Source organism: Mustela erminea, chromosome 17 (assembly GCF_009829155.1).
Source record: "Mustela erminea isolate mMusErm1 chromosome 17, mMusErm1.Pri, whole genome shotgun sequence".
Taxonomy (NCBI): domain Eukaryota; kingdom Metazoa; phylum Chordata; class Mammalia; order Carnivora; family Mustelidae; genus Mustela; species Mustela erminea.
Genome location: NC_045630.1, coordinates 64,169,400 through 64,190,695, shown reverse-complemented (window position 1 = coordinate 64,190,695; position 21,296 = coordinate 64,169,400). Strand labels below are relative to the sequence as shown.

General features: G+C 42.7%; 1 protein-coding gene across 1 annotated transcript in view; it reads left to right on the top strand.

The window, feature by feature from the left end:
- The window catches only part of UHMK1 (U2AF homology motif kinase 1), a 52,739-nt gene extending 31,769 nt beyond the window's left edge, over nucleotides 1-20,970 (top strand). Inside the window, exon 8 of the mRNA XM_032319306.1 lies at nucleotides 20,598-20,970. Coding sequence (XP_032175197.1) covers nucleotides 20,598-20,633 — 36 coding nt within the window. The 3' untranslated portion in view covers nucleotides 20,634-20,970. The remainder of the gene's footprint in view (nucleotides 1-20,597) is intronic.
- The last annotated feature ends 326 nt before the right edge of the window (nucleotides 20,971-21,296 follow it).

Below are 21,296 nucleotides of genomic sequence, written 5' to 3'. Positions count from 1 at the left end.
TGACTCAGGCGTTCCTCCTTCCTGTCTTCTTTCTTTTCAAGATTTTCTTTTTCAATTTTTAAGTAATCTCTACACCTAATGTGGGGCTTGAACTCACAACTCTGAGATGAAGAGTTGCAGGCTCCACCAACTGAGCCAGCCAGGTGCCCCCTTCCCGTCTGTTTACTGTGTCACTACATATGGATCTGGGGGCAGAGGAATGGCATGATGAAAATGGCATGTGTTTTAGGGCCCAAATTTCCAAAAAATATTCCAATTGGAATGTGTGACTCTTAAGAGGAAAAGGAAGGAGCAGTAGGATCCAAAGAACCATCATAATTGACAAATGTCCTAGTGATCACTTAACAAAAAAATAAACTTTTTATTGCACAAAGTTATGTGACAAATAATACTTAACACATGTTTGGAAATTGTCCCAGACAGAAATCCCAGGGCCACCGCTGATTTATGAGGTGCGGTCAAGTTTTTGACTCACTGAGGCGTTCTGGTCCCATTTGTAGTTGAACTAAGAAATCTTTCCCAGTTTCTTCAGCAAAGTCAGCTGTGTTACATCCTGAATGTCTGCATTCTGGGTAGGGGGTGATGGGGTCATCGAAGTTGTCCAAGTTTGTTGATTTTTCCTGGATGGAAATGGAAGGCCTGAGCAGGGGTATTCTTCCGGGATAATACTTTTTTGTGAAATTCCGTGTGGAGGTTTCTCTCTAATAATGTCTGTCATTACTCATTACTTCTAGTATTATTAGATTAATTATAATGTTAATAGACCTTAATTATACTTAATAATTCTAAGAGTTATGAAAAGTTCTGTTTTTAGCCACAACACCCAAAGGATTATTTCTATTCCCTCAGAAATAACAAGGCTTTAACTCTCCTCTACGGTCACTTTAGTGTCTAGATAGTTTATATGTATTTTTTTCTTCTTTTAAAAGATTTTGTTTATTTATTTGACAGAGAGAGACAAGGGAGAGAGGGAACACAAGCAGGGGGGAGTGGGAGAGGGAGAAGCAGGCTTCCTGCTAAGCAGGGAGCCCCACGCAGGGCTGGATCCCAGGATCCCGGGATCACGACCTGAGCCGAAGGCAGACACTTAACCAACTGAGCCACCCAGGGGTGCTAGATAACTTATATTTTTTTATCTCTTTCCTCATGATCTATCTAGATGACCACAGCCATTCTTATTCAGCCTCAACTTTTATGCCCAACACAAGCAGATATTTATTTCATCGCAACCACTCAACCTTTTTTTTTTTTTTTTTTTTTTTTTTTGGTGCACCAAACTCACATGTCAGACCTCTTATTAGATGAGTCCATTTGATTGTCCCATGGATACCGAGAATCTCCCTATGTCCCCAACCCAATGTGGCTGTCTTTATGCCTGTATTGCAAATAGCAAAGCAGTACTAGCGGAGCTGAACAGAACAAAACCCAGAAGCATTTTTATAAGGCCACAGTTGAGTTGATGGCGTCCAAGAGTGCAGCGCTGCCCAGTGTCACACAGGTAGGACGCAGGAACTGGGAAGGTGCCAGTGCTTTCCCTGATTGATTTCTTCCTGTCTGCTCTGAGGAGGTGCCTGCTTTATTCTACTCCTCCTCCTCCTCCTGCTGGTGCTAGAACTATGACAGTCTTCCCTCCGCTTCTCCAGCCACTGATGGGATGTGACCGCCCATACTCAGTTAAAATTCCAGCCACATTTAACAACACTGGCTTTCGGTAAGCCCAGTCACAGATGACCAGAAGACAGTGTGTTAAGTGGCACAGGGTTCTAGATCAGTAAGATATGATCAAATATTGAACTACACTCTGCAAAGACTATTGTGGACACTTCCTTCGGAGAGGGGCCAGTGCTTACAGAACGGCCAGTTGCTCATAAGCTAAGGAGATCTCGAACCGTATTCTGTCTCCCGGGAATAGCGCATCCCCCTATTGACCTGCATCAGAAACGCCGGAGACCTCTAGGTCTTCTCCCTCACTCTCAACACGCAGTCAGTTAAGTCCTGCCCCTCTAACACCTTTAGTATCTCTTACATTTTGTCATTGAACTTCATACCCATTGTCGGTAGCATTTGGGGACCCCATAGTCTCTTGTGGAATCTATTACAGCGATCTTCCTGCCTTCATGCTGCATCGTCCTAACGGAGGTAAAAATCCTGTTCTGATCGGATCCCCCCAACTCTTGAAGCCCTTCAATGGCTCCCCAGATTAAGGCAGTGGTTCCTAAACTTTCTTGATCAAAAACGGGGATTCTGATTAAAAATACACATTCCCAGGTTGCTCCTTCTGGACCGGTACATCTGTGGTAGAGCCCGGTCACTGGTGTTTTTAACAGGCATTCCAGTTACTTCCCATGTTTGCCCAACTCTTCTCCCGCTCCCCAGCTCTCCCCCGGGTGTTAGGGCCAGCGTTATGGTGTCCGCCCAGAGCGCACCCTCCAATTCTGTGCATCACCACTTGGCCAACAACTGCTCATCCTTCAGCCTGTGTTCCACTGTCTTTGTCAACATGGGCTGAGTCAACTTCTCCACCCTTCATGCCCCGATGATTCTTGGGCTCACCACCCTTAGCATTTCTTCACACTAAATAACCTTCCTTGGTTTTTTCCCATTCTAAGAGCGGTGACTGTGTCCTGTTTATCTTATAGCTAAAAGGACATGTTCTCATAGGAATGCTATGATTATTTCTGCCAGAGCATGAGGGAGTGTAAAAAAAAAAAAATCACCCCTTTCTTCTGAGCCAACTTATCAATATGAAGTCATCAGGCTAATGGAGCTCAAATAGTCGCTGTCGGCTGACAGCTGGAGAACATAGTTTAGGTGCACAGCTCCCAAGCTTCCTAATGTTGCACCAGACCCTTGGACAGACTTAACATGCAGTGGCAGCCTCCTCCTGCGGGTGCAGAGCACCGACCTTACCAAATGGCTATTGTCTGCAGAAACCAGAGCTGTGGTCCTTGCGCCCAGACGGACCCGCCAGCTTGCTCCCGTTCCTCTGGAAATGAGTGAGGGGGGAGCAACAGCAAGACGGGATGAAGGGAGCACCTTCCGCGCAGAACACCAGGAGCCAGGAGGGGGGACTAAGCATTCCCCCTCGACCCCTCCAATCAGAGATGGCTCCCGGCTTGTCGAACACTCTCTTATCATTGCAGCATTTCCCTCAAGGACCTCAGCATCTGACTTGCAGATTGAAGCCAAGGAAGAGAACTTGGAGATTGGTGCTTTGGTGCTAGATAACTTTTTTTTTCCTTTTTGAGAGAGAGCAAGAGAGTGCGCGCACACTTGAGAAGTGGGGGTGGGGGCAGAGTGGGAGGGAGAGGGAGAGAGGGACTCTTCAGCAGGCTGCACGCCTAGCACGGAGCCCGACTCGGGGCTCAATCCCTCAGATCATGACCAGAGCCGAGACCAAGAGTTAAACGCTCAACTGACTGAGCCCCCCATGTGCACCATTGTTTTTATTCTTTTCATTAAGTTCTCAAGTCTGTCAAAGAATGATTAATATAAAATCTCTCTCTATATATTTTTAAGGGGCACCTGGGTGGCTCAGTGGTTTAAGCCTCTGCCTTCAGCTCGGGTCATGATTTCAGGATCCTGGGATGGATCCCCACATCAGGCTCTCTGCTCAGCAGGGAACCTGCTTCCCCCCCACCCTCCCCGGCTCCACGCCTGCCTCTCAGCCTGCTTGTGATCTCTCTCTCTCTGTCAAATAAATAAAAATAAAATCTTTAAAAAAAAATATATATATATATATTAAATTTTTATTTATTTATTTGAAGGGAGTGGACATGGGGAGGGGCAGAGGGAGATAATCCCAAGCAGAGTCCCTGCGAAGTATGGAACCTCACACAGGGCTCGATCTCACAGCCCTGAGATCATGACCAGAGCCGAAATCAAGAGTCAGATGCTCAACCGAGCTACCCAGGTGCCTCTAAATTGTACATTTTTTCTCATTGATATTTTGGGCAAAAAATAAATATTGCAGCCATCAAATTTTTACTTCATATAAAAATTACTATATATTAAAGTTAACCTCATTAATACAATTTCACTGTCAGGTTTAAGTGTGGATGTGGACAAGATTTTGGTTTGGAATCTTAATAATACCTTTTCCTTCCAAGATAATGAGCCCTTCATTTGCTTATAGCTTACAGCTGTGTGAGTAGGTGAAAGAGAATTATTACTTTAGGAGGAGAAACTCAGTAAGTTGGTGGATGACTAATTTACAAAGGATATTTTACTGTTGGTGCCGGTGTGGGCCCGTGGGGGCCAGTTGTTTCCGAAGTTGGTTAATATGTCAGCAGTAAAATGCCGTGGCCTCCTTTAGTCCATCCCCAGTGTGGCCAGAATTTCAAACCCTAAGTCTCTCTTTAATTCTACTTTTCACAATTGCCTTTAATGAAACTGAGTAATTTCCTGTGTGTAACCCACGTCCACACGCTCTACATAGATAGACAACATTTCTTGGGTAAAAGTCACATTTACTCATTACTCATGATATTTCTTTGGAGTTCCAGGAACATGATCTGGGACATTAATTTTTCAGTTTTCAAGGGAAAACAAGAAGTGAGTAATGACAGACGTGAATTGGATCCAACTGTGACGGGTCTCAACCTTCTGGTTGTCTGGGTTCCCAGGCTTCTCACTGTTCTCACACCCCTCCATGCTCAGCCCTTCCAGAGTTCCTTAGCAACTTGAAACCACAGCCTTTTGTTGGAAAAATAAAGTTCTCTCTAAAGGGTAAGCCCAGTGACTATTAGCTCTGTCAGAACAATCTGACGGCTGCTCAAAGACCATCTGTAGCAGAGAGCAGGTTTTCCCGGTCGCGTCGAGTTAGCAGCCCGGCCCCAAGTCCGGCCTGAGCCCGAGGGACAGCATAAGCCTCCGCTTTCTAGCCAGGGAACGTGTACCCTATATGAAAATTCCATTTCCTGTTTGGACATTTCCTATCTAAAATCACCTCTGAATTTCCTATTATTTTTAAAATTGTATTTATTTGAGAGAGAGCGCACGAGAGAGAGAATGAAAGGGAGAGGATGCACGAGCAGGGGAGCCGCAGGCAGAGGGAGAGAAGCAGGCTCCCTGCTGAGCAAGGAGCCGGTGCGGGACTTGATCTCACGATGCTAGGATCATCGCCATTGAGTTTAAAAGGTATATATTCTAGATGGGATCATTAAGATCCGAGGTAGAAGCCCTGAACAGATAGTTTTGAAAGAGCTTTTCAGTGGCCATCGCAGGTTGTGAAAGTGTTAACAGTCTTTTAAGCTGCCCTTTACAGCTCTCCTTAAAATTCGTCTTTTCTCTGGGGAAGCAGTTTAATGGGCCTTTGGGCTGTGTAGAGATACTCACCGATTAGAGTGTGGAAGTAAGGAGCTGAACGTCTCCGTGGACTCAAGAATGTATGTGTTCCTTAGGTAGACAGCGTCAGGCGGTCACCTGGCTTTCTGCCTTTGGGCTGATTTTATTGGGATAATAAAAATATGATACTTCCGGTGGTTAAAAAGCCTCAGTACAGTTGGGCTGCATATTGGGTCCCTCTGATATAGTGTTTAACCCTGGCATAGTCCCCACGTGCCCTTAGCCTTCTCCCTTCCCTGGGATGGACTCCGGAGCAGAACCTCCCCAGAGTCCACGCACTGAGCAACCTCGGGCTTCACACGCACCTTCTCCCCCTCCCGCAGCCACTCTTCTCCTCGAGGCCCGCCTTCAGAGTCTCTCAGCTGAGTGCCCACTAGGCTCCTGTTCTCTGGGGAAATCCCGTCCCACCTCCTGGAGGAGGAACTTTTTCTTCTCGGTCCTGTCCTCAGCATTTAAGGAGAACGCCTCAGGCTTGGGCCAGATGCAAGCGATGGCCCTCTAGCACTCAGTCAGGGTCCGCTCCTGGGCAAGAGGAACCAGCTCTCCTTTCTGGGGTGTGGGTGGCAGGGAGGCAGGGATGTTTATTTTCTATTCAGCTTCCCCTCCTGGTGAAAGCATCCAACGATTTCCCGCTGACCTCACCTAGAGGATGAGCGCCATACTAACGAACCAAGAGCAGCCCACCCTCTTTGGCTTGGGAACCTTATGTCTAAAGTGAGAAAAGTGAGCCAGACCTTCAAGATTGCTGATCCGGCTGCTTCTTCTGAATAACCCACCTTGGTTCTTGAAGCATGTGCTTTTTCCTGCACCTGGTTGTTAATTACTTTTTGTTTCCTAAAAAGAAAGGGAAGCACCAGCTCAGATTGAAATTCTTTTCTTCTCTAGGTCACGCTTTCTCCTGATGGCGTCAACAATAGTTCTTAAGAGCAAAGCAGCTCAATTCATATTTATAGTAAAAAAAAATTCTTAGAGGCTAAAACATGTATTGACAATGACAATACATTTTAGGTATAGAGAATAATGCACTTTGTTGGAGCTAAACGTTTGGTTTGTCCAAAGAGTGGAATCTTTGCTTAGTCTTTGTGTCACCAAAATGGATGTTGTAGAGCTCAAGGGCGGTGTGGCAGCTGGGATGAGAACAAGGATTTTATAAGCCTCAGAATCTTCGAAGAAGACCATGATCTTTTCTTCTTCTTCTTTTTTTTTTTTTTTTTAAGATTTTATTTATTTGACACAGAGAGAGAGAGAGATCACAAGTAGGCAGGCGGTGGGGCAGGGAGGGGGAAGCAGGCTCCCTGCTGAGCAGAGAGCTGGATGTGGGGCTTGATCCCAGGATCATGAGATCATGACTGGAGCTGAAGGCAGAGGCCCAATCCACTGAGCCACCCAGGTGCCCCGATCTTTTCATTTTTAAAATTTTATTCTAATTCCAGCTAACATACAGTGTAATATTAGCCTCAGGTATACAATATAGTGACTCAGCACTTTCCCACATCACTGGTGCTCATCACAAGTGCATTTCTTCATCCCCATCACCTGTTCTACCCCTCCCCCCACACACCTCTCCGTTCTCTCTAGGTAAGAGTTTGTTTCTTGGTTTGTATCTTTTTCCCTTTTGCTTGTCTGTTTTGTTTCTTAAATTCCACATATGAGTGAAATCGTGTGGTATTTGTCTTTCTCTTACATATTTTGCTTAGCATTATACTCTCTAGCTCCATCCATGTCATTACAAATAGCAAATATCATTCTTTTTGACGGCTGAGTAATAGTCCATTGTGTATACACATCGCATCTTCTTTATCCATTCATCAAGTGGTGGACATTGAACCGCTTCCATATCTTGGCTATTGTAAATAATGCTGCTATAAGTATAGGGGTGTATGTATCCTTTTGAGTTAGTGCTCTTATATTCTTTGGGTAAATACCCAGTAATGAGATTGCTGGATCTTAGAGCAGTTTTCTTCTTTAACATTTTGAGGAACCTCCATACTGTTTTCCAGAGTGGCTGCACTGGTTTGCATCCCCACCAACAGTGCACGAGGGTTCCCCTCATCCTCGCCAATCCTTGTTGTTTCTTGTGTTTTTGATCTTAGCCATTCTGACTTGTGGAAGGTGGTATCTCATTGTAGATTTGCTTTGTATTTCCCGGATGCTGAGTGATGTTGAGTATTTTTTCATGTGTCTGTTGGCCAGTGGTATTTCTTTGAAGAAATGTCTGTTCATGTCTTCTGCCCATCTTTAATCAGATTATTTGTTTTTTGGGTGCTGAGTTTTATAAGTTCCTTGTATACTTTGGATGCTAACCCTTTATTGGCTATGTCATTTGCCAATACCTTCTCTGTTCAGTAGGTTATCTTTTAGTTTTGTTCATTGTTTCCATTCCATTTACAATTGCACCAAAAATAATTAGATAGCTAGGAATAAGCCTAACCAAAGAGGTGAAAGGCCTGTACTCTGAAAACTGTAAAACATTGACCAAAGAAATTAGAGGACACAAGGAAATGGAAAGACATTCCATGTTCTTGGCTTGGAAGAACAAACATTGTTAAAACATCTACACTACCCAAAGCAATCTACACATTTAATATAAATCAAAATCCCAATGGCATTTTTGCTTGAGCAAACAATTGCAATAATTGTATGGAACCACCGAAGACCCCCAACAGCCAAAGCAATCTTGAAAAAGAAGAGCAAAGCTGGAGACATCACAGTTCCAGACTTCAAGTTATATTACAAAGCTATGGAAATCAAAACATCAAGGTACTGGCATAAAAAAATAGATACATAGATCAGTGGAACAGAAAAGAGCCCAGAAATAAACCCATGATTATATGGTCAATTACTCTTCAACAGAGGAGGCAAATATACGCAATGGGGAAAAGGCCACGTCTTCAAGGAATGGTGTTGGGGAAAACTGGACAGCTATGTGCAAAGGAATGAAACGGGACCACTTTCTTACACTACACACAACAATGAATTACAAAATGGATGAAAGACCTGTGACTCCTGAAACCGTGAAACTCCTGGAAGAGAACACAGGATGTAAGTTCTTTGACACTGGCCGTGGCAACTTTTTTCTAGATACATCTCCTAAGGAGGGGGCAGTGATCTAGCAGGGAGAGGAGTAGGAAATTTATTTCTCACCTTCTACAGCTAATCTCACAACAACCTGGACACACACACACTTGGGGGTGGGGAGGCCAAGGGAAATAGACTACAGTATTAGTACGTCTTTCTCTAGGTGGCATTATAAGATACTTCTGGAAAAGGGAATCTTTTCTGTATTTGTCAAATTTTCGAAAACAAGTACATGTTGCATTTATCGTTATAAAAAGCATTAAATCATTATTTTTAGAGAGAAATCGTATCTGCGAGAATGTATGAGGTCAGTAACCTTGTATGTGCTCAGTAAATTTGAGTCCCCTATTATTTCTGATAAAAAAGGAACCGGCTACACTTCCAGCAGGAAAGATTAAGTAACCATGAGACCATCTAGGGCAATAAGCTTCTTTGATAAGATAGGACCATCACTACCGCTGCCCCAAGCTGCCAAAATTATAAATCAAGGACTGTTCTAAGATTCAACCCTTGGAGAGTCTGTTCTGTATAAATCTGAGAGCAGCCCTTCTGGAAGCAAATCCTCTCCCTCAGAAAACAACTATAAAACTGGGCAAAAATGTTGAAAAACAATGATTTCAACGGCTCTGTTAAAAGACCACAGACAGCAAATTAAGAAGTGTGTGTCTTTGAGACTGCTGACCTTGAACTTCTGCACACACAGTGAACAACTCAGTGTTCTTACACGGGGATGCCTCTCCCAGCCCCACTGGTGTGGCAACGTCACGGAGGTGGGGCTGGCTGGGAACACAGGCAGACTCACTGCTGGAGGGAGCTGCGTTGGTCTAGGAGGAAAGCAAGATCCAATGGCGTGGTCTATAGAATCAGCAAATTTGCTCAGAAATAAATGGGTGGTCTTCATAGGCAGGAGAACTAGGCCTTGAAAAATGAAGGCACATTAAAAATATCCACAGACTAAGAAAGTCTTAGAGACGTCGTTGCTAGCTGGCTGGCTTCAGGAAATCATAAAGGGTGTACTGCAGGCCGAGAGGCGGGGGCAGCAAACCAGAGAATCCACAGGGAAAATGAAGAGCACCGGGCAAAAGTCACTTAGTATTTCCAAGCTTCTAAGAAATAGTGGAAATTTATCTATAGTTTAGTTTATAAATTACTAAAGGATTTGCATACATTATTTAAGCAAATTTTGGGTGAAATTTGTCCAAAATGTGTATATCAAATGTTACCAATATATTTAATATTGAAATTTTGGAAATCTGCCCATCTTGGAACAATAAATCATGTTTAGGACATAATTCGTAGGCACTTTTATTGGATTAATTGTGAAGACAATGGGTGATGGAAAAAATAGGCGAAATGATTATGAGAAAAGTTTCTTAATTTTTGTGGTCAGAAAACTTCCAAGCGCATAACTGGAAATATTTCACACTGCTGGTTAATTTGGTGCTTGCTTTCTTCATCCTAAAAATTATCCAAACCATTTATAATCAGGTGAATTACCAACTGCTGTTTGGAAAGCTCCATTTATATTTTCATAATTTTAAATTACTTTTCAGCAAATCACTCTTTCTGCGTACTAAAGCGTGGCCTACAACTGTTGTCTTTTGTGGCTAACAACAAATAATCTTTAAACTGTTATTTAATAAAAGATGACTTCTAAGCAAAGTATCACAGCTTTAAAAAATAGAGGTACTTGGGCGCCTGGGTGGCTCAGTGGGTTAAAGTCTCTGCCTTCGGCTGAGGTCATGATCCCAGAGTCCTGGGATCGAGTCCCACATTGGACTCTCTGCTCAGCAGAGAGCCTGCTTCCTCCTCTCTCTCTGCCTGCCTTTCTGCCTACTTGTGATCTCTCTCTGTCAAATAAATAAATAAAATCTTTTAAAAAAAATAAAAAATAGAGGTACTAGAACCTAAAAAAACGTAATATCAACAGGATAGTATATTCGGCACCAAATATGTAAACAAAAGGACACAACAATATGTGTTCTGTTTGTTCATGGGGGGAGGGGCAGAAGGGGAGGAAGAGATTCTCAAGCAGACTCCTTGCTGAGGATAGAGCCTGCTGATCCCACGACCCTGAGATCAGGATCTGAGCTGAAACCAGGAGTCAGATGCTCAACCTACTGTGCCACCCAGGTGTTCCCACACCAATCTTTAAAAAGCTCAAAGGGATATCAGTGGAATTGGATCATCATGTAATTTAATCAGGGATTCTTAGAAGTGGAAGAGTTTGTATGTTCACTTCAATCAAAACGATTTGTTCTGGGGCATCTGGGTGGCTCAGTGGTTTAAGGCCTCTGCCTTCTGCTCAGGTCATGATCCCAGGGTCCTGGGATCGAGCCCCAGTTCGGGCTTTCTGCTCAGAGGGGAACCTGCTTCCCCCTCTCTCTCTCTCTGCCTGCCTCTCTGCCCACTTGTGATGTCTGTCTATCAAATAAATAAATAAAATCTTAAAAAAAAAAGATTTGTTCTATTGGTTTTTTAAAATTTAAATTAAAAAAAAATTTAATTTAAATTAAAAAAAATTTTTAATTTTAAAGCAATCTCTCCACCCAACGTAGGGCTTGAACTCACAACCGTGAGATCAAGAGTTGCGTGCTGCACTGGCTGAGCCAGCCGGGCGCCCCCAAAGGATTTAGTTTATTCCCGGGTGCCCCATTCGCCCCGTTCATATTTGATCACTTATTCAAGATAACTGCTGAAAATCCAGCGCAGCTGAAGTCATTCTTTTCCCCTCCAGAGAAGAACCGGAATCTCTTTTAACAGCAGCCTTATGGCCAAGACAAGTCTAGTCAGAAGTAAGTCGCATGAAAACCCAGAAAAGTCGTGGTGGGTTCGTAAGCAGACTCCAGGATGTCTGTTCGGAAACTCGTGGGTGAGAAGTGAGCTCGGCTAGGGCAGGGAATGATGAGCTACACGAAATCACTTCTGAGAAGGTTCTGCTCCTCCCAGTCACCTGGGCAGCGTCCAGGGGGCGATAGTTCAGAAAAGTACTTGGAAACCATAACTGTGGGTAGGAACTGGTTTTTATGGCACGCCCTGGGGGGACTTTCTTTTCCTTTGGTCCCTACCTTTTTCTTCCCTCCTTCCTCTCTCTCCCTCTTTCCTCCCATCCTTTCTCCCTCCCCCCTTCCCTTCTATCCTTCTATCTGGTTCATTCTGAATTTTAATGTTTGTAATTCTTGTCTGATAAAATTAAGAAGAGTTTCTAAAAATACTAAAAATTTCTGGTAGTTGGATTTTCTGCTTTTCATCTTTTTTTCACCACAAAAAGGAAACTAAGAAAGGAGTCCCAAGCGATGCCAGTTATGCAAGGGGGCTTTCGTGCCCTTGCTGGAGGCAGCAAGGCTCGTCACAACAACTTTATGATATAAGAGACGGATGCCCACGGGGGGCACGGGTTGTGACATCTTCCGTCTTTTGTCCCACATTATAGGCAGAGAAGATAGAAGCGAGGCTTACGGAACGCATCAGAAGCTTCCCACCACTCTCAGGACCGATTCTAATCTCCAGTCTGGCTGGGGTCTGGGGAAGCAGGGCAGGATATGGAGAACACAAAGGGAGAAGTTAGGGAGAGAAGCGTGTGTGTCGGTGACCCTGTTGGACCTTGTGGGTTGTTTGACGATTGTGCATTTTCCTCCAGCTGAAATGAGAAGCCATTTGAAGGTTTTAGGCAGGGGAGTGATGTAACTCCAGACATCATTCTGGCTGCTCCATTGAGAATGGCCTGAAGAGGGGTAAGGGTAGAAGCAAGGAGGCCTCCTGGGAGGCTACTGGCACGATCTAGGGAAGTGATGAGGGTGACTAGAGAAGGAGGAGAGAAAGTGATGGTGAGAGCAGGTAAGAGTTTACGTACATGTTGAAGACAGAGCCCATGGGATGCACAGAGATTGGATCTGGGATGAGAGAACATGCCAATGATGAGTCTAAGGTTTCTGGCCTGATAAACCATGAGCGTGGAGTAAAAACAGAGATAACGAGTGGTAACAAGTGGGTTGGGTTGGGATGATAGGAATAGATCAGGATTCAGTTTAACATGTTAACTTTGAGATGCCTTTTAGCAAGCCAAGTACTGGAGTGACACCTTTGGGTGGGCAGGAGAAGATGGGCTGGAGCTCATAGGTAGAGAGCTGGGACAGTGGACTGTTTAATACAAATACTTGGAGATAAAGTAAAAAATATGGATACAGATGGAGGGAGATGAATGGATGGGGTGGCGGGAGCTCGGGCAAGTTCTCAGTTTTCTCAGCAACAAGATGCAAGGCTATCTGGCAAGAGCGAGTGTAGGGGAGGTGATCCCGGAGTTCTGAGGGGGAAAATGTGTGAAACCTTCACTTAGAAGAAAGACAACAAGAGTGGACTAGGGAAATAGAGTATATAGTATTGGCTAATGGTTATGAATTTAAAGTGAGACCTGTCAGAATGTTTGTGTGTTTTCTTCAACCTCTTCAGCTTCTGGTTCAGCATCTCTCATAAGGCTGCAATAAATAGACAGGGCAAGGCTGAGTGGGTTTCGGTTTCTGTGTCTCACTGGACTGCAGCCAAGGTGCTGGCTGGGCCGCATGCTCATCTGGAGGCTGGACTGGAGTGGCATTTATTTCCTTGTGCTCTAGGACTGCAGACTTCACGGGATTTGTTTGTTGGCTTCTACTTCTGCTGGCTTCAGGCCCCTGTCAGCTCCTAGAAGAAGCCTGAAGTTCCCTGCACATGGCCCTGTCTATAGGCAGTTTGCTTCATGGCAGTTTGTCTCTTTAGGGCCCCGCTAGGGAGTGAACGTGAGCCTTCTGGCAAAAAGTCTTAATGGAACCCAGTTATGGGACCCATTACCCGAGCATATTCACGGGAGCGACATCCATCATCGTCTCCTTATTCTGTTACTTAGAAGTAAGTCACAGGTCCTTCCAATGTTCAAGGGGAAGGGGGTATTCAATCCAGGAGGTAAGAATTGTGGGTGTCCCCTTAGAGTCTCTCTGCCACACCATTCAATTCCCAATACCTGATACCAAGAAAGCCAAACTTAGGAAATCGCATTCTTTTAAACAAAAACTTACAGAGCTTTTGTTCTGAGTCAGAAACTGTTCTAAGCAACTTTAAATTGGTCCCCACAGCAACACTAGTGGTAGGTCCCACTATGATCTCCATTTTGCAGATAGGAAGAGAGACGGGCCAGAGACATCAGTGAACTCATCTTGGGGGTTAAGTAAGTGCAGAACTGGGACTCAACTCACACTTGTGGCTTCCACGTCCACACTTGTATAGTTTGTATACTCATAGTAGTGTGCTAAGCTGTCAAAAACAAAGTCAGTGCATCAATGAAGGCTGTTGAGGGACACAGGATATAATTACCCAGCAGTTCTGATGGACCTAAGTAAGTTTTAAGACCATATTTTTGTCACTCAGTTTAGAGGCCAAGCCATTTAGTGCTGTCAGAGACTTTGGGATATCGGGGTCTTTCTTCTGTTAACATTAACTAATGCAGGCCAAATGGAGTTGTGGGGCCTGGAACAAAAATATGTAGAGGAATTTTTTGTTTTGCCTGAGATTTCCTAGAGGCAATGTCCCCTTGTTATCTTGTGTTTATTTACCTAGGAACTATAAAGCAGATTCCATCTCTGGTAGAGTCCTAAAGAAATGATAAGTAGGGGAGATATCCCCCACACGAATGACTGGTGATAGACTTTGTGTGTGTCCTGCATATTGAGCTGAGAAGCAGAAGACCTAAAATACAGTCAATCCAGCCCACTGGCCTTGGCAGTAGAACTGAAAACATGGTGAAAAATCATTCACATCTGAGAAACCATGGTATGCAAGGTCATCCGGACATAGGTGGGGAGGCAGGTTGGGAACAAAGTATGCTACAGTTCTGGTTTCAGTGTAGGTCAGATGCCATTCCAGGCTGTTTCTGAGGGATTTCCCCAGGGGACAGCATGACCGGGCAGGAGAAAGATCCAGCCAAATGGGCTCCCAAGAGAAGGTGTTGAATACTTGACCCGTAATGGCCTGTCATGGCGGTGAGCTGTTTACACTGTCATACAGCAATCGATGGCTGACTTCTCCTCTTGCTTCTGCTTCTCACCTATCTATTCTGTCCTTAGGTAAACCACTTCACTTTGGGAGATCTGGTTTCCTTATCTGTGAATTCAGGGAGAGGGATCAGATGATCTCTAGCCCCTAGCCCTGTGATGGCATTTCAAGTCCACAGGCCTGCTCGGTGTGGAGTCCCGAGGCGGGGCACCGCTCTAATTATTACTCACCAACACTCTCTTGTTTACTTTCTCCCCAGCTCGTTTTACTGGGTTATTTTTGGACTTCCTAAATGGCCGTCAGTTTTTGAGGGGCTGTATTTTCAGTAAAAAAATATGAAATGGAACAGGATGTCTTCATTATTTCACAATGTTTTGAAACACACTCTGAGCTACAGAAAATTTGGGGCATGGGAGGAGTGGTGAGCTAAGTCAGGATGATCTCCTGAGAGAAAAGGACTCATGTCCTTGGAAGCCAAAGCCCAAGATCCTCCACCACCCATCTGTTTACGTCTTGGAAACAGTGATCTCATGAAGGCTCGGGCCTGCTTCATGGAACGCGTTGCTGGGCCCGATTCTCAGATGTACTTCTGGGAAGGAAGCTGCGTCCTTCTAAAAGTTCAATGACCTACCTGAGGCGGTCTCATTCAGGGCAATGACGGGGGGATTCCTTTGCTGGAGGTCTCCTCCCACGAGCTGGCTGTTTGAAAACTCCCGGTGGGTCATTCTTGCTTCTACTGCCTTGGAAAGTGTGGACAGCCTTGGTCACCCACGTCCCACACCAACTGCAGGAAAACCCAGCCGGTTCTTTGAGTTGTTAAATAGCATACCTCCTTTTCTGAAATTAAAGGAAATATATACTTTCCTTATTATCAAGTAGTTTTCACTTTAGAAATTTAGAAAAAAAGAAGTTTAGAAAAAATTTGGAAATTTTCGGAAAATTTTAGACAAAAGCAGCCAAAAGAATATAAAAACTCCTATCATCCCATTGTCCCTAAAAGACCAAAGCATAAGACCTTTTGTTGTATGTCCTTCTGGATTTTTGAATTTGTGTGCCTGTTTAAGATATCTCTCTTGGAATCCCAACATGATTCTGTGTTTTTAATAGAGGACTATTCCATTCTTGAATAGCTGTTGTGTGGTAGGCCCCTTCTCTTTTAATTCTCTTTCCAGCTCTGTAAGATATATTGCATTATCTCAATTCTGTTGATGAGAAAACTGAAGTTCAGGGAGTTATGGTGATTTTTCCAAATCACACAGCTTCTACCTACCTGTTATCTATCTATCTGTCTATCATCTATCTTATCTATCAAATGAAAGTATTATCTACTTTCTTAAACCAAGCTGGGATCATATATACTACTAAAAATATTTACCCTTTGGTAGATAATTCCTTTTTGGTGATTTCAATTTCACAGTTTATTTAATACCAACCCTTACATATCTAACTTCTAAGTTCTTCTTTTTTTTTTTTTAAGATTTTATTTATTCATTTGACAGAGAGAGACACAGCAAGAAAGGGAACACAGCAGGGGGAGTAGAAGAGGGAGAAGCAGGCTTCCCGCCAAGCAGGGAGCCCACATGGGGCTTGATCCCAGGGCTCTGGGATCATATCTAAGCCAAAGGCATATGCTTAATGAATGAGCCACCCAGGCTCCCCTCTCACTTCTAAGTTCTTTACTTGACTACGAATTCCTTGGTTTCTTTCACTAAGGAGGCAACAGGATTTAGAGAGGGGGATGGTGTTGCCAGTGGGAAAATAAATAACCAGTTAGCAGATGCCCCATTATCAAGGCTGGGGACCAGGTCTCCTGCAATGAGTGAGACTGGCCCTTACCTCCCAACACTTTCTCAAACTCTCTTGGCCTATCCTTTAGGAAAATTTCTTCATTCCTTTATTCTCTCCCTCTTCTGAGCTCTGAAATCCTAGAACTGTGCATTCACTGTGGCTCTCTAGCTTGAAAAAGGAACATCTTCCTCGGCTTCATTTTTGTACTCCAGATTTTACCCTAGCTTTTGATTCCCCTGGTACCTATCACAAGGACTGGCACAGAATAGTAAACATATTTTAAACAAACATCTATTTGTTCTTGATCGAATGATGAACACACACCAGTTTGTTCTTTAAGGAGTGGTTGACCCCAGGGACATCCATATAAACATCAACGGGTTCTGGAAAATTTCCGCTCTGCTCAAGTTCTTCTCCTATTCAGCTAAGCCGTACTGTTTTCAACTGGAAAGTGGGGCATCAGAGGAACACTGCCCATCATCATCCCTGCCCCAAAGACACACAGCTGCCACTATAAACAGCATGGCCTGTGGCATGTATCGCTTCCCAGGTGATGTGGCATTCTGCCTGGCTGATAGAGGGCATGTGACATGGGACAGGCAAACTACTTAGTGACTGTCACACCCTGGATCCTTTCCTTCAGTGCTGTGTGCTCCGTGGCTTAAGGATTTTCCTTTGTGTTCGTACTGACAATGAAGAACTCCATCATTAGTTGCACTTTTATTTTTGGGACTTTTAAACTTTTACATAATTTCAACCTTTTAGAGAAATTGTGAAGCAGTTATCAAGTTCTATATGCCCTCTCCTCAAATTCAGTAATTGCTAGCGTTTCCCCCAAATATACATTTCTATCATGTATACACACAATCTAGATCTGTCTCTGTATTTACGTTAATAACATGGGTTTATATTTATAACTTTGATTGCAGTCTGCCACTAAAGAGGTAATTCTAGTCTCCCATTCCATATTTGTGATTCCCTTCTCTAATCTAATCTTACACTCCAATTTAATCTAATCATTCTCTTCAATATATTTAGTCATTTGCTCATCTCCACTATACACAAAATAGTGTCAGAATTGCTAACTCATACCGCTATAAAAATCCAAACTGCTAACAGAGTTTACTATTTGTTTACAGTTCTTTCTGTCTTTGGATTGAGAGCATATGCTTAAAATACTCTGCTCACAGATATATTCATATGTCAAAAATCATCATATTGTACACTTTAAATGTCTGTAGTTTAAGTCAGTGTCAATAAAGCTGTACAAAATTACTGTGTTCAAAAGTTTCTAAGGTTCATTCCCCAGGGAAACATTTTTTTAAAAAAGGATTTTATTTACTTATTTGACAGAGAGAGAGACAGCCAGAGAGGGAACACAAGCAGGGGGAACGGGAGAGGAAGAAGCAGGCTTCCTGTTGAGCAGGGAACCTGATGCGGGGCTCAATCCCAGGACCCTGGGATCATGACCCGAGCCGAAGGCAGATGCCTAATGACTGAGCCACCCAGGCACCCCTCCCCAGGGAAACTTTTCAGAGAAGTTATGTTACTTAAGATATAGTGAGGTTGATTTGCTTCTGTTTGTTTTCTATGTCAGGGTTCAACTTCCCTCTTTGTTAATTTCATTTCATTTTCCTTCCGATATGTAAATTATTAACATGGTTCTGGATGTCAAAACTATCCAGAAAGTTATATATGGAGAAGTGCCTGATTCCCACCTGGCCTCTGCAGTAACCAATCTTACTGGTTTCTGGTTACAAAATAAGTTACAAAATAAGTAAGTTCATCCACGGAAAATTTGGAATACAAAAATCAAGCCAGGGAAGATGTTCCTTTATCCTTACTTTTTTTTTTTTTTTTTTTAAATAGGCAGATATAAATAGGTGAAGAGGATTCAGAGGCACAATCTTCCAGTTACAAAACAAATCAGTCACAGGGATGTAAAGTACAGCATAAGAATGCAGTCAGTGATACTGTGATAATTTATAAGGTGGCAGTAACTACACCCACTGCGGTGAGCATTTTGCAGTGTATCTAGAGATCAAAACTATGTTGTGTGCCTGAAACTAATATAATATTGTATGTCAACTATACTTCAGCTAAAAAGGAATTTGGAAAAGCTGTTTAGGCAAAATGAATTACAATGTGTTGTAGAACGCGTAACATATGTGAAAGCAAAATGTAGGACAATGGCCCAAATGCTGGGGTGGGAGATGTGCAAAAGCACTACTGCAAAGAAAAAAGAAAACAACAACAACAAACCCCAAACCAAAACAAAATAAACAAAAATAAACATTTCTTATTTCTCCTTCTTTCATCTAGGTATACTCATGTAGGACACATTCCTTTTTTTTTTTTTTTTTTGGTCGTCTTCACGTAACAGTATATCCTTAAAGTTATTCCTTATCAGTCTTTTTTTTCTTCTTTGGGGGCAGCTGTATAGTAGTCATGCCTTCCTGTAGAACTTGTATGGTTTCATGCTTTCTGTTTAGATTTCTGATGTATTTGCACTTTATTCTTGTGACTGAGATAAAGTATGGATCTCAGTTCATCTTTTTCCAAGTGGCTATTCAGTTGTGTCATTTACTGAAATGTTGACTTTTTGCTCCAGTGGTCTGAGCCGTGCTGCTCTCTGATGCAGTCCTGGGGTCTGTTCTGGACTGTCTAGTCTATTCCACTAGTCAGTATGTCCACGTGCTACTACCTCATGGTTTTATTTATGGAGGCTTCACATAACTGTTGAATACGGGAGGTGGGCTTCTTACTGTAGCTTTTCTTCCTGTTTCTAGCTCTTCTTTCACCTTTCTTTTTCCACGAGAACTCAGGCTGAACTTTTGTATCAACTTGTCTAATTTATAAATGTATAATTTAACCAGGATGCTTTCCCATTTGATCAAATATCTTTTGTGGCTTTTGTGTAGGAATATTTTCCAGTTTCTGTCCTATAGGTTTTGCACATTTTGTGTTAGATTTATACCTAATTATCCAATATTCTTTGTTACTATTAAAATGGTATTCTCTCTGCCGTCATGTCATCTGTCTGGTTATTGTTTGTGTATATTAAAAACTATGGACTTCCTGTTCATTTTATGGCCGGTTACCTTACCTAGTTTATGATTTAGCCTAATAGATTTCAATAGGTTGAGTTAGTCTTGCCACTGGTTCTCTAGGGTTGTCCACTTATATCCTCTTCCCAAAGCAGTTCTCCTAATTTTCTAATTCTTTTTTTCCTCTTTTTAAAATTCTGAAGCCTCTTGTGAGTTCTCCTGTCTCACTGGATTAACTCATATTTTCAGTGTGATGTTAAATAATCATGGATAGAGTGGGCATCCTTGCCTTGCTCTCTGCCACTGTCTCTTGAATGACTATATACAGTTGAACCTTGAACAACAGAGGTCTGAACTGCACAGGTCTGCTTATACACTTTTTTTTTTTTTTTAAATAAATCCAGTATAGTAGTGTAAGTGTATTTTCCCTTACTTATGATTTTTTAAAAGATTTTATTTATTTATTTGAGACAGAGAAAGAAATCATGAGAGGGGAGAGTGTCAGAAGGAGAAGCAGACTCCCTGCTGAGCAGGGAACCCTATGTGGGACCCCATCCCAGGACTCCAGGACCATGACTTAAGCCAAAGGCAGACGCTTAACTAACTGAGCCATCCAGGTGCCCCACTTATGATTTTCTTAGTAACATTTTCTTTAGCTTTATTATAAGAATATAGTCTATAATACACGTAACATACAAATATGTGTTAATTGACTGTGTGTGTAATCAGTAAGGCTTCAGGTCAGTCATGGGCTACTAGTTAAGTTTCTGGGGAGTCAAAAGTTATATGTGGATTTTTGACTGTGTCTGGTGTCTGTGCTCCTAAGCACCTCGATGTTCAAGGGTCAACTGTGTATGAAAAATACCTTAAAGGACAGAAATACTTCTTCAGTATAAGAAGTTTCTGGATGTTAGTTGGCAAGATGTGATTAAGGCCCTTCTTATGCCTGGTAACTAAAAAAAAAATTAGCAAATGGTAAAAGTAAAAATTTGATTTTATAATAGTTCATTGGAAACACTTGTGTTGGGCCCTGGTGTGACCTTTTAGATTTAAAGTCCTCTTTAATTATATTCAGTTCTTCATTCATTCATTGGTGTAAGATTTACGGAATGCCTCTAATACTCCAGACACTCTCTTAAAGATTCTTTTTCATTTAATTTGTACTATACCCACTGAAATAGGTATTACCCTCATTTTATACGGAGAATATTGAGGGTAAGAGTTCAGCGGACACACAGTCTCTAAGGCTGAACTCTAATTTTGAATCTGCATCTCCTGGTTTGAATTTTTCTAAAATCTCATATATTTCTTTGTCAGGGAGTAGAAACACAGAGGAGTAACAACCAAGAATGACCCACCCAGAGTTTTCAAACAGCGAACTGGTGAGAGGCGGGGCTCCAGCAAAGGGATCCTCCTCTCATGGTCTGAAGGAGGGCACCTCAGGTAGGTCATGAACTTCTAAAAGGACACAGACAGGTTCCTTCCCAGAAGCACATCTGATCACCAGGAGAAACTGGCCCGGCAGGAGGTTCCGTAAAGCAGGCCTGAGCCTTCATGAGATCACTGTTTCCAAGACGCAAACAGATGGCTGGTGGAGGAACTTGGGCTTTGGCTTCCTAGAACATGAGTACTTTTTCCAGATGGTGATAAGTATGTCAAAGAATCCAGGACCTAGAAGAGCATCGGACATAGAATAGGTACTCAAATAACAGTAATTAAAATTTTTTAGTTTTCATTGTTCTACATTGTTGTATTAACTGGCTTCATCCTCACAACAACACTAAGGGCATTTATATTATTGCTTGTATTTTATAGATGAGAAAACTCATACATGAGTTAATTAACTTACCAAGGATCATACTGAATAGAAAAGCAGGAATTCTGTCTTCAGATCCCTTGCTCTTAACCACTACATTAGAAATCTTTCAAATAAGTGGGTGAAGTTCTGGGATCATGAAAACAGAATATTCTACGTCCTGAATATGAATCTACCGACGTTACTTACCAAGTGTACGT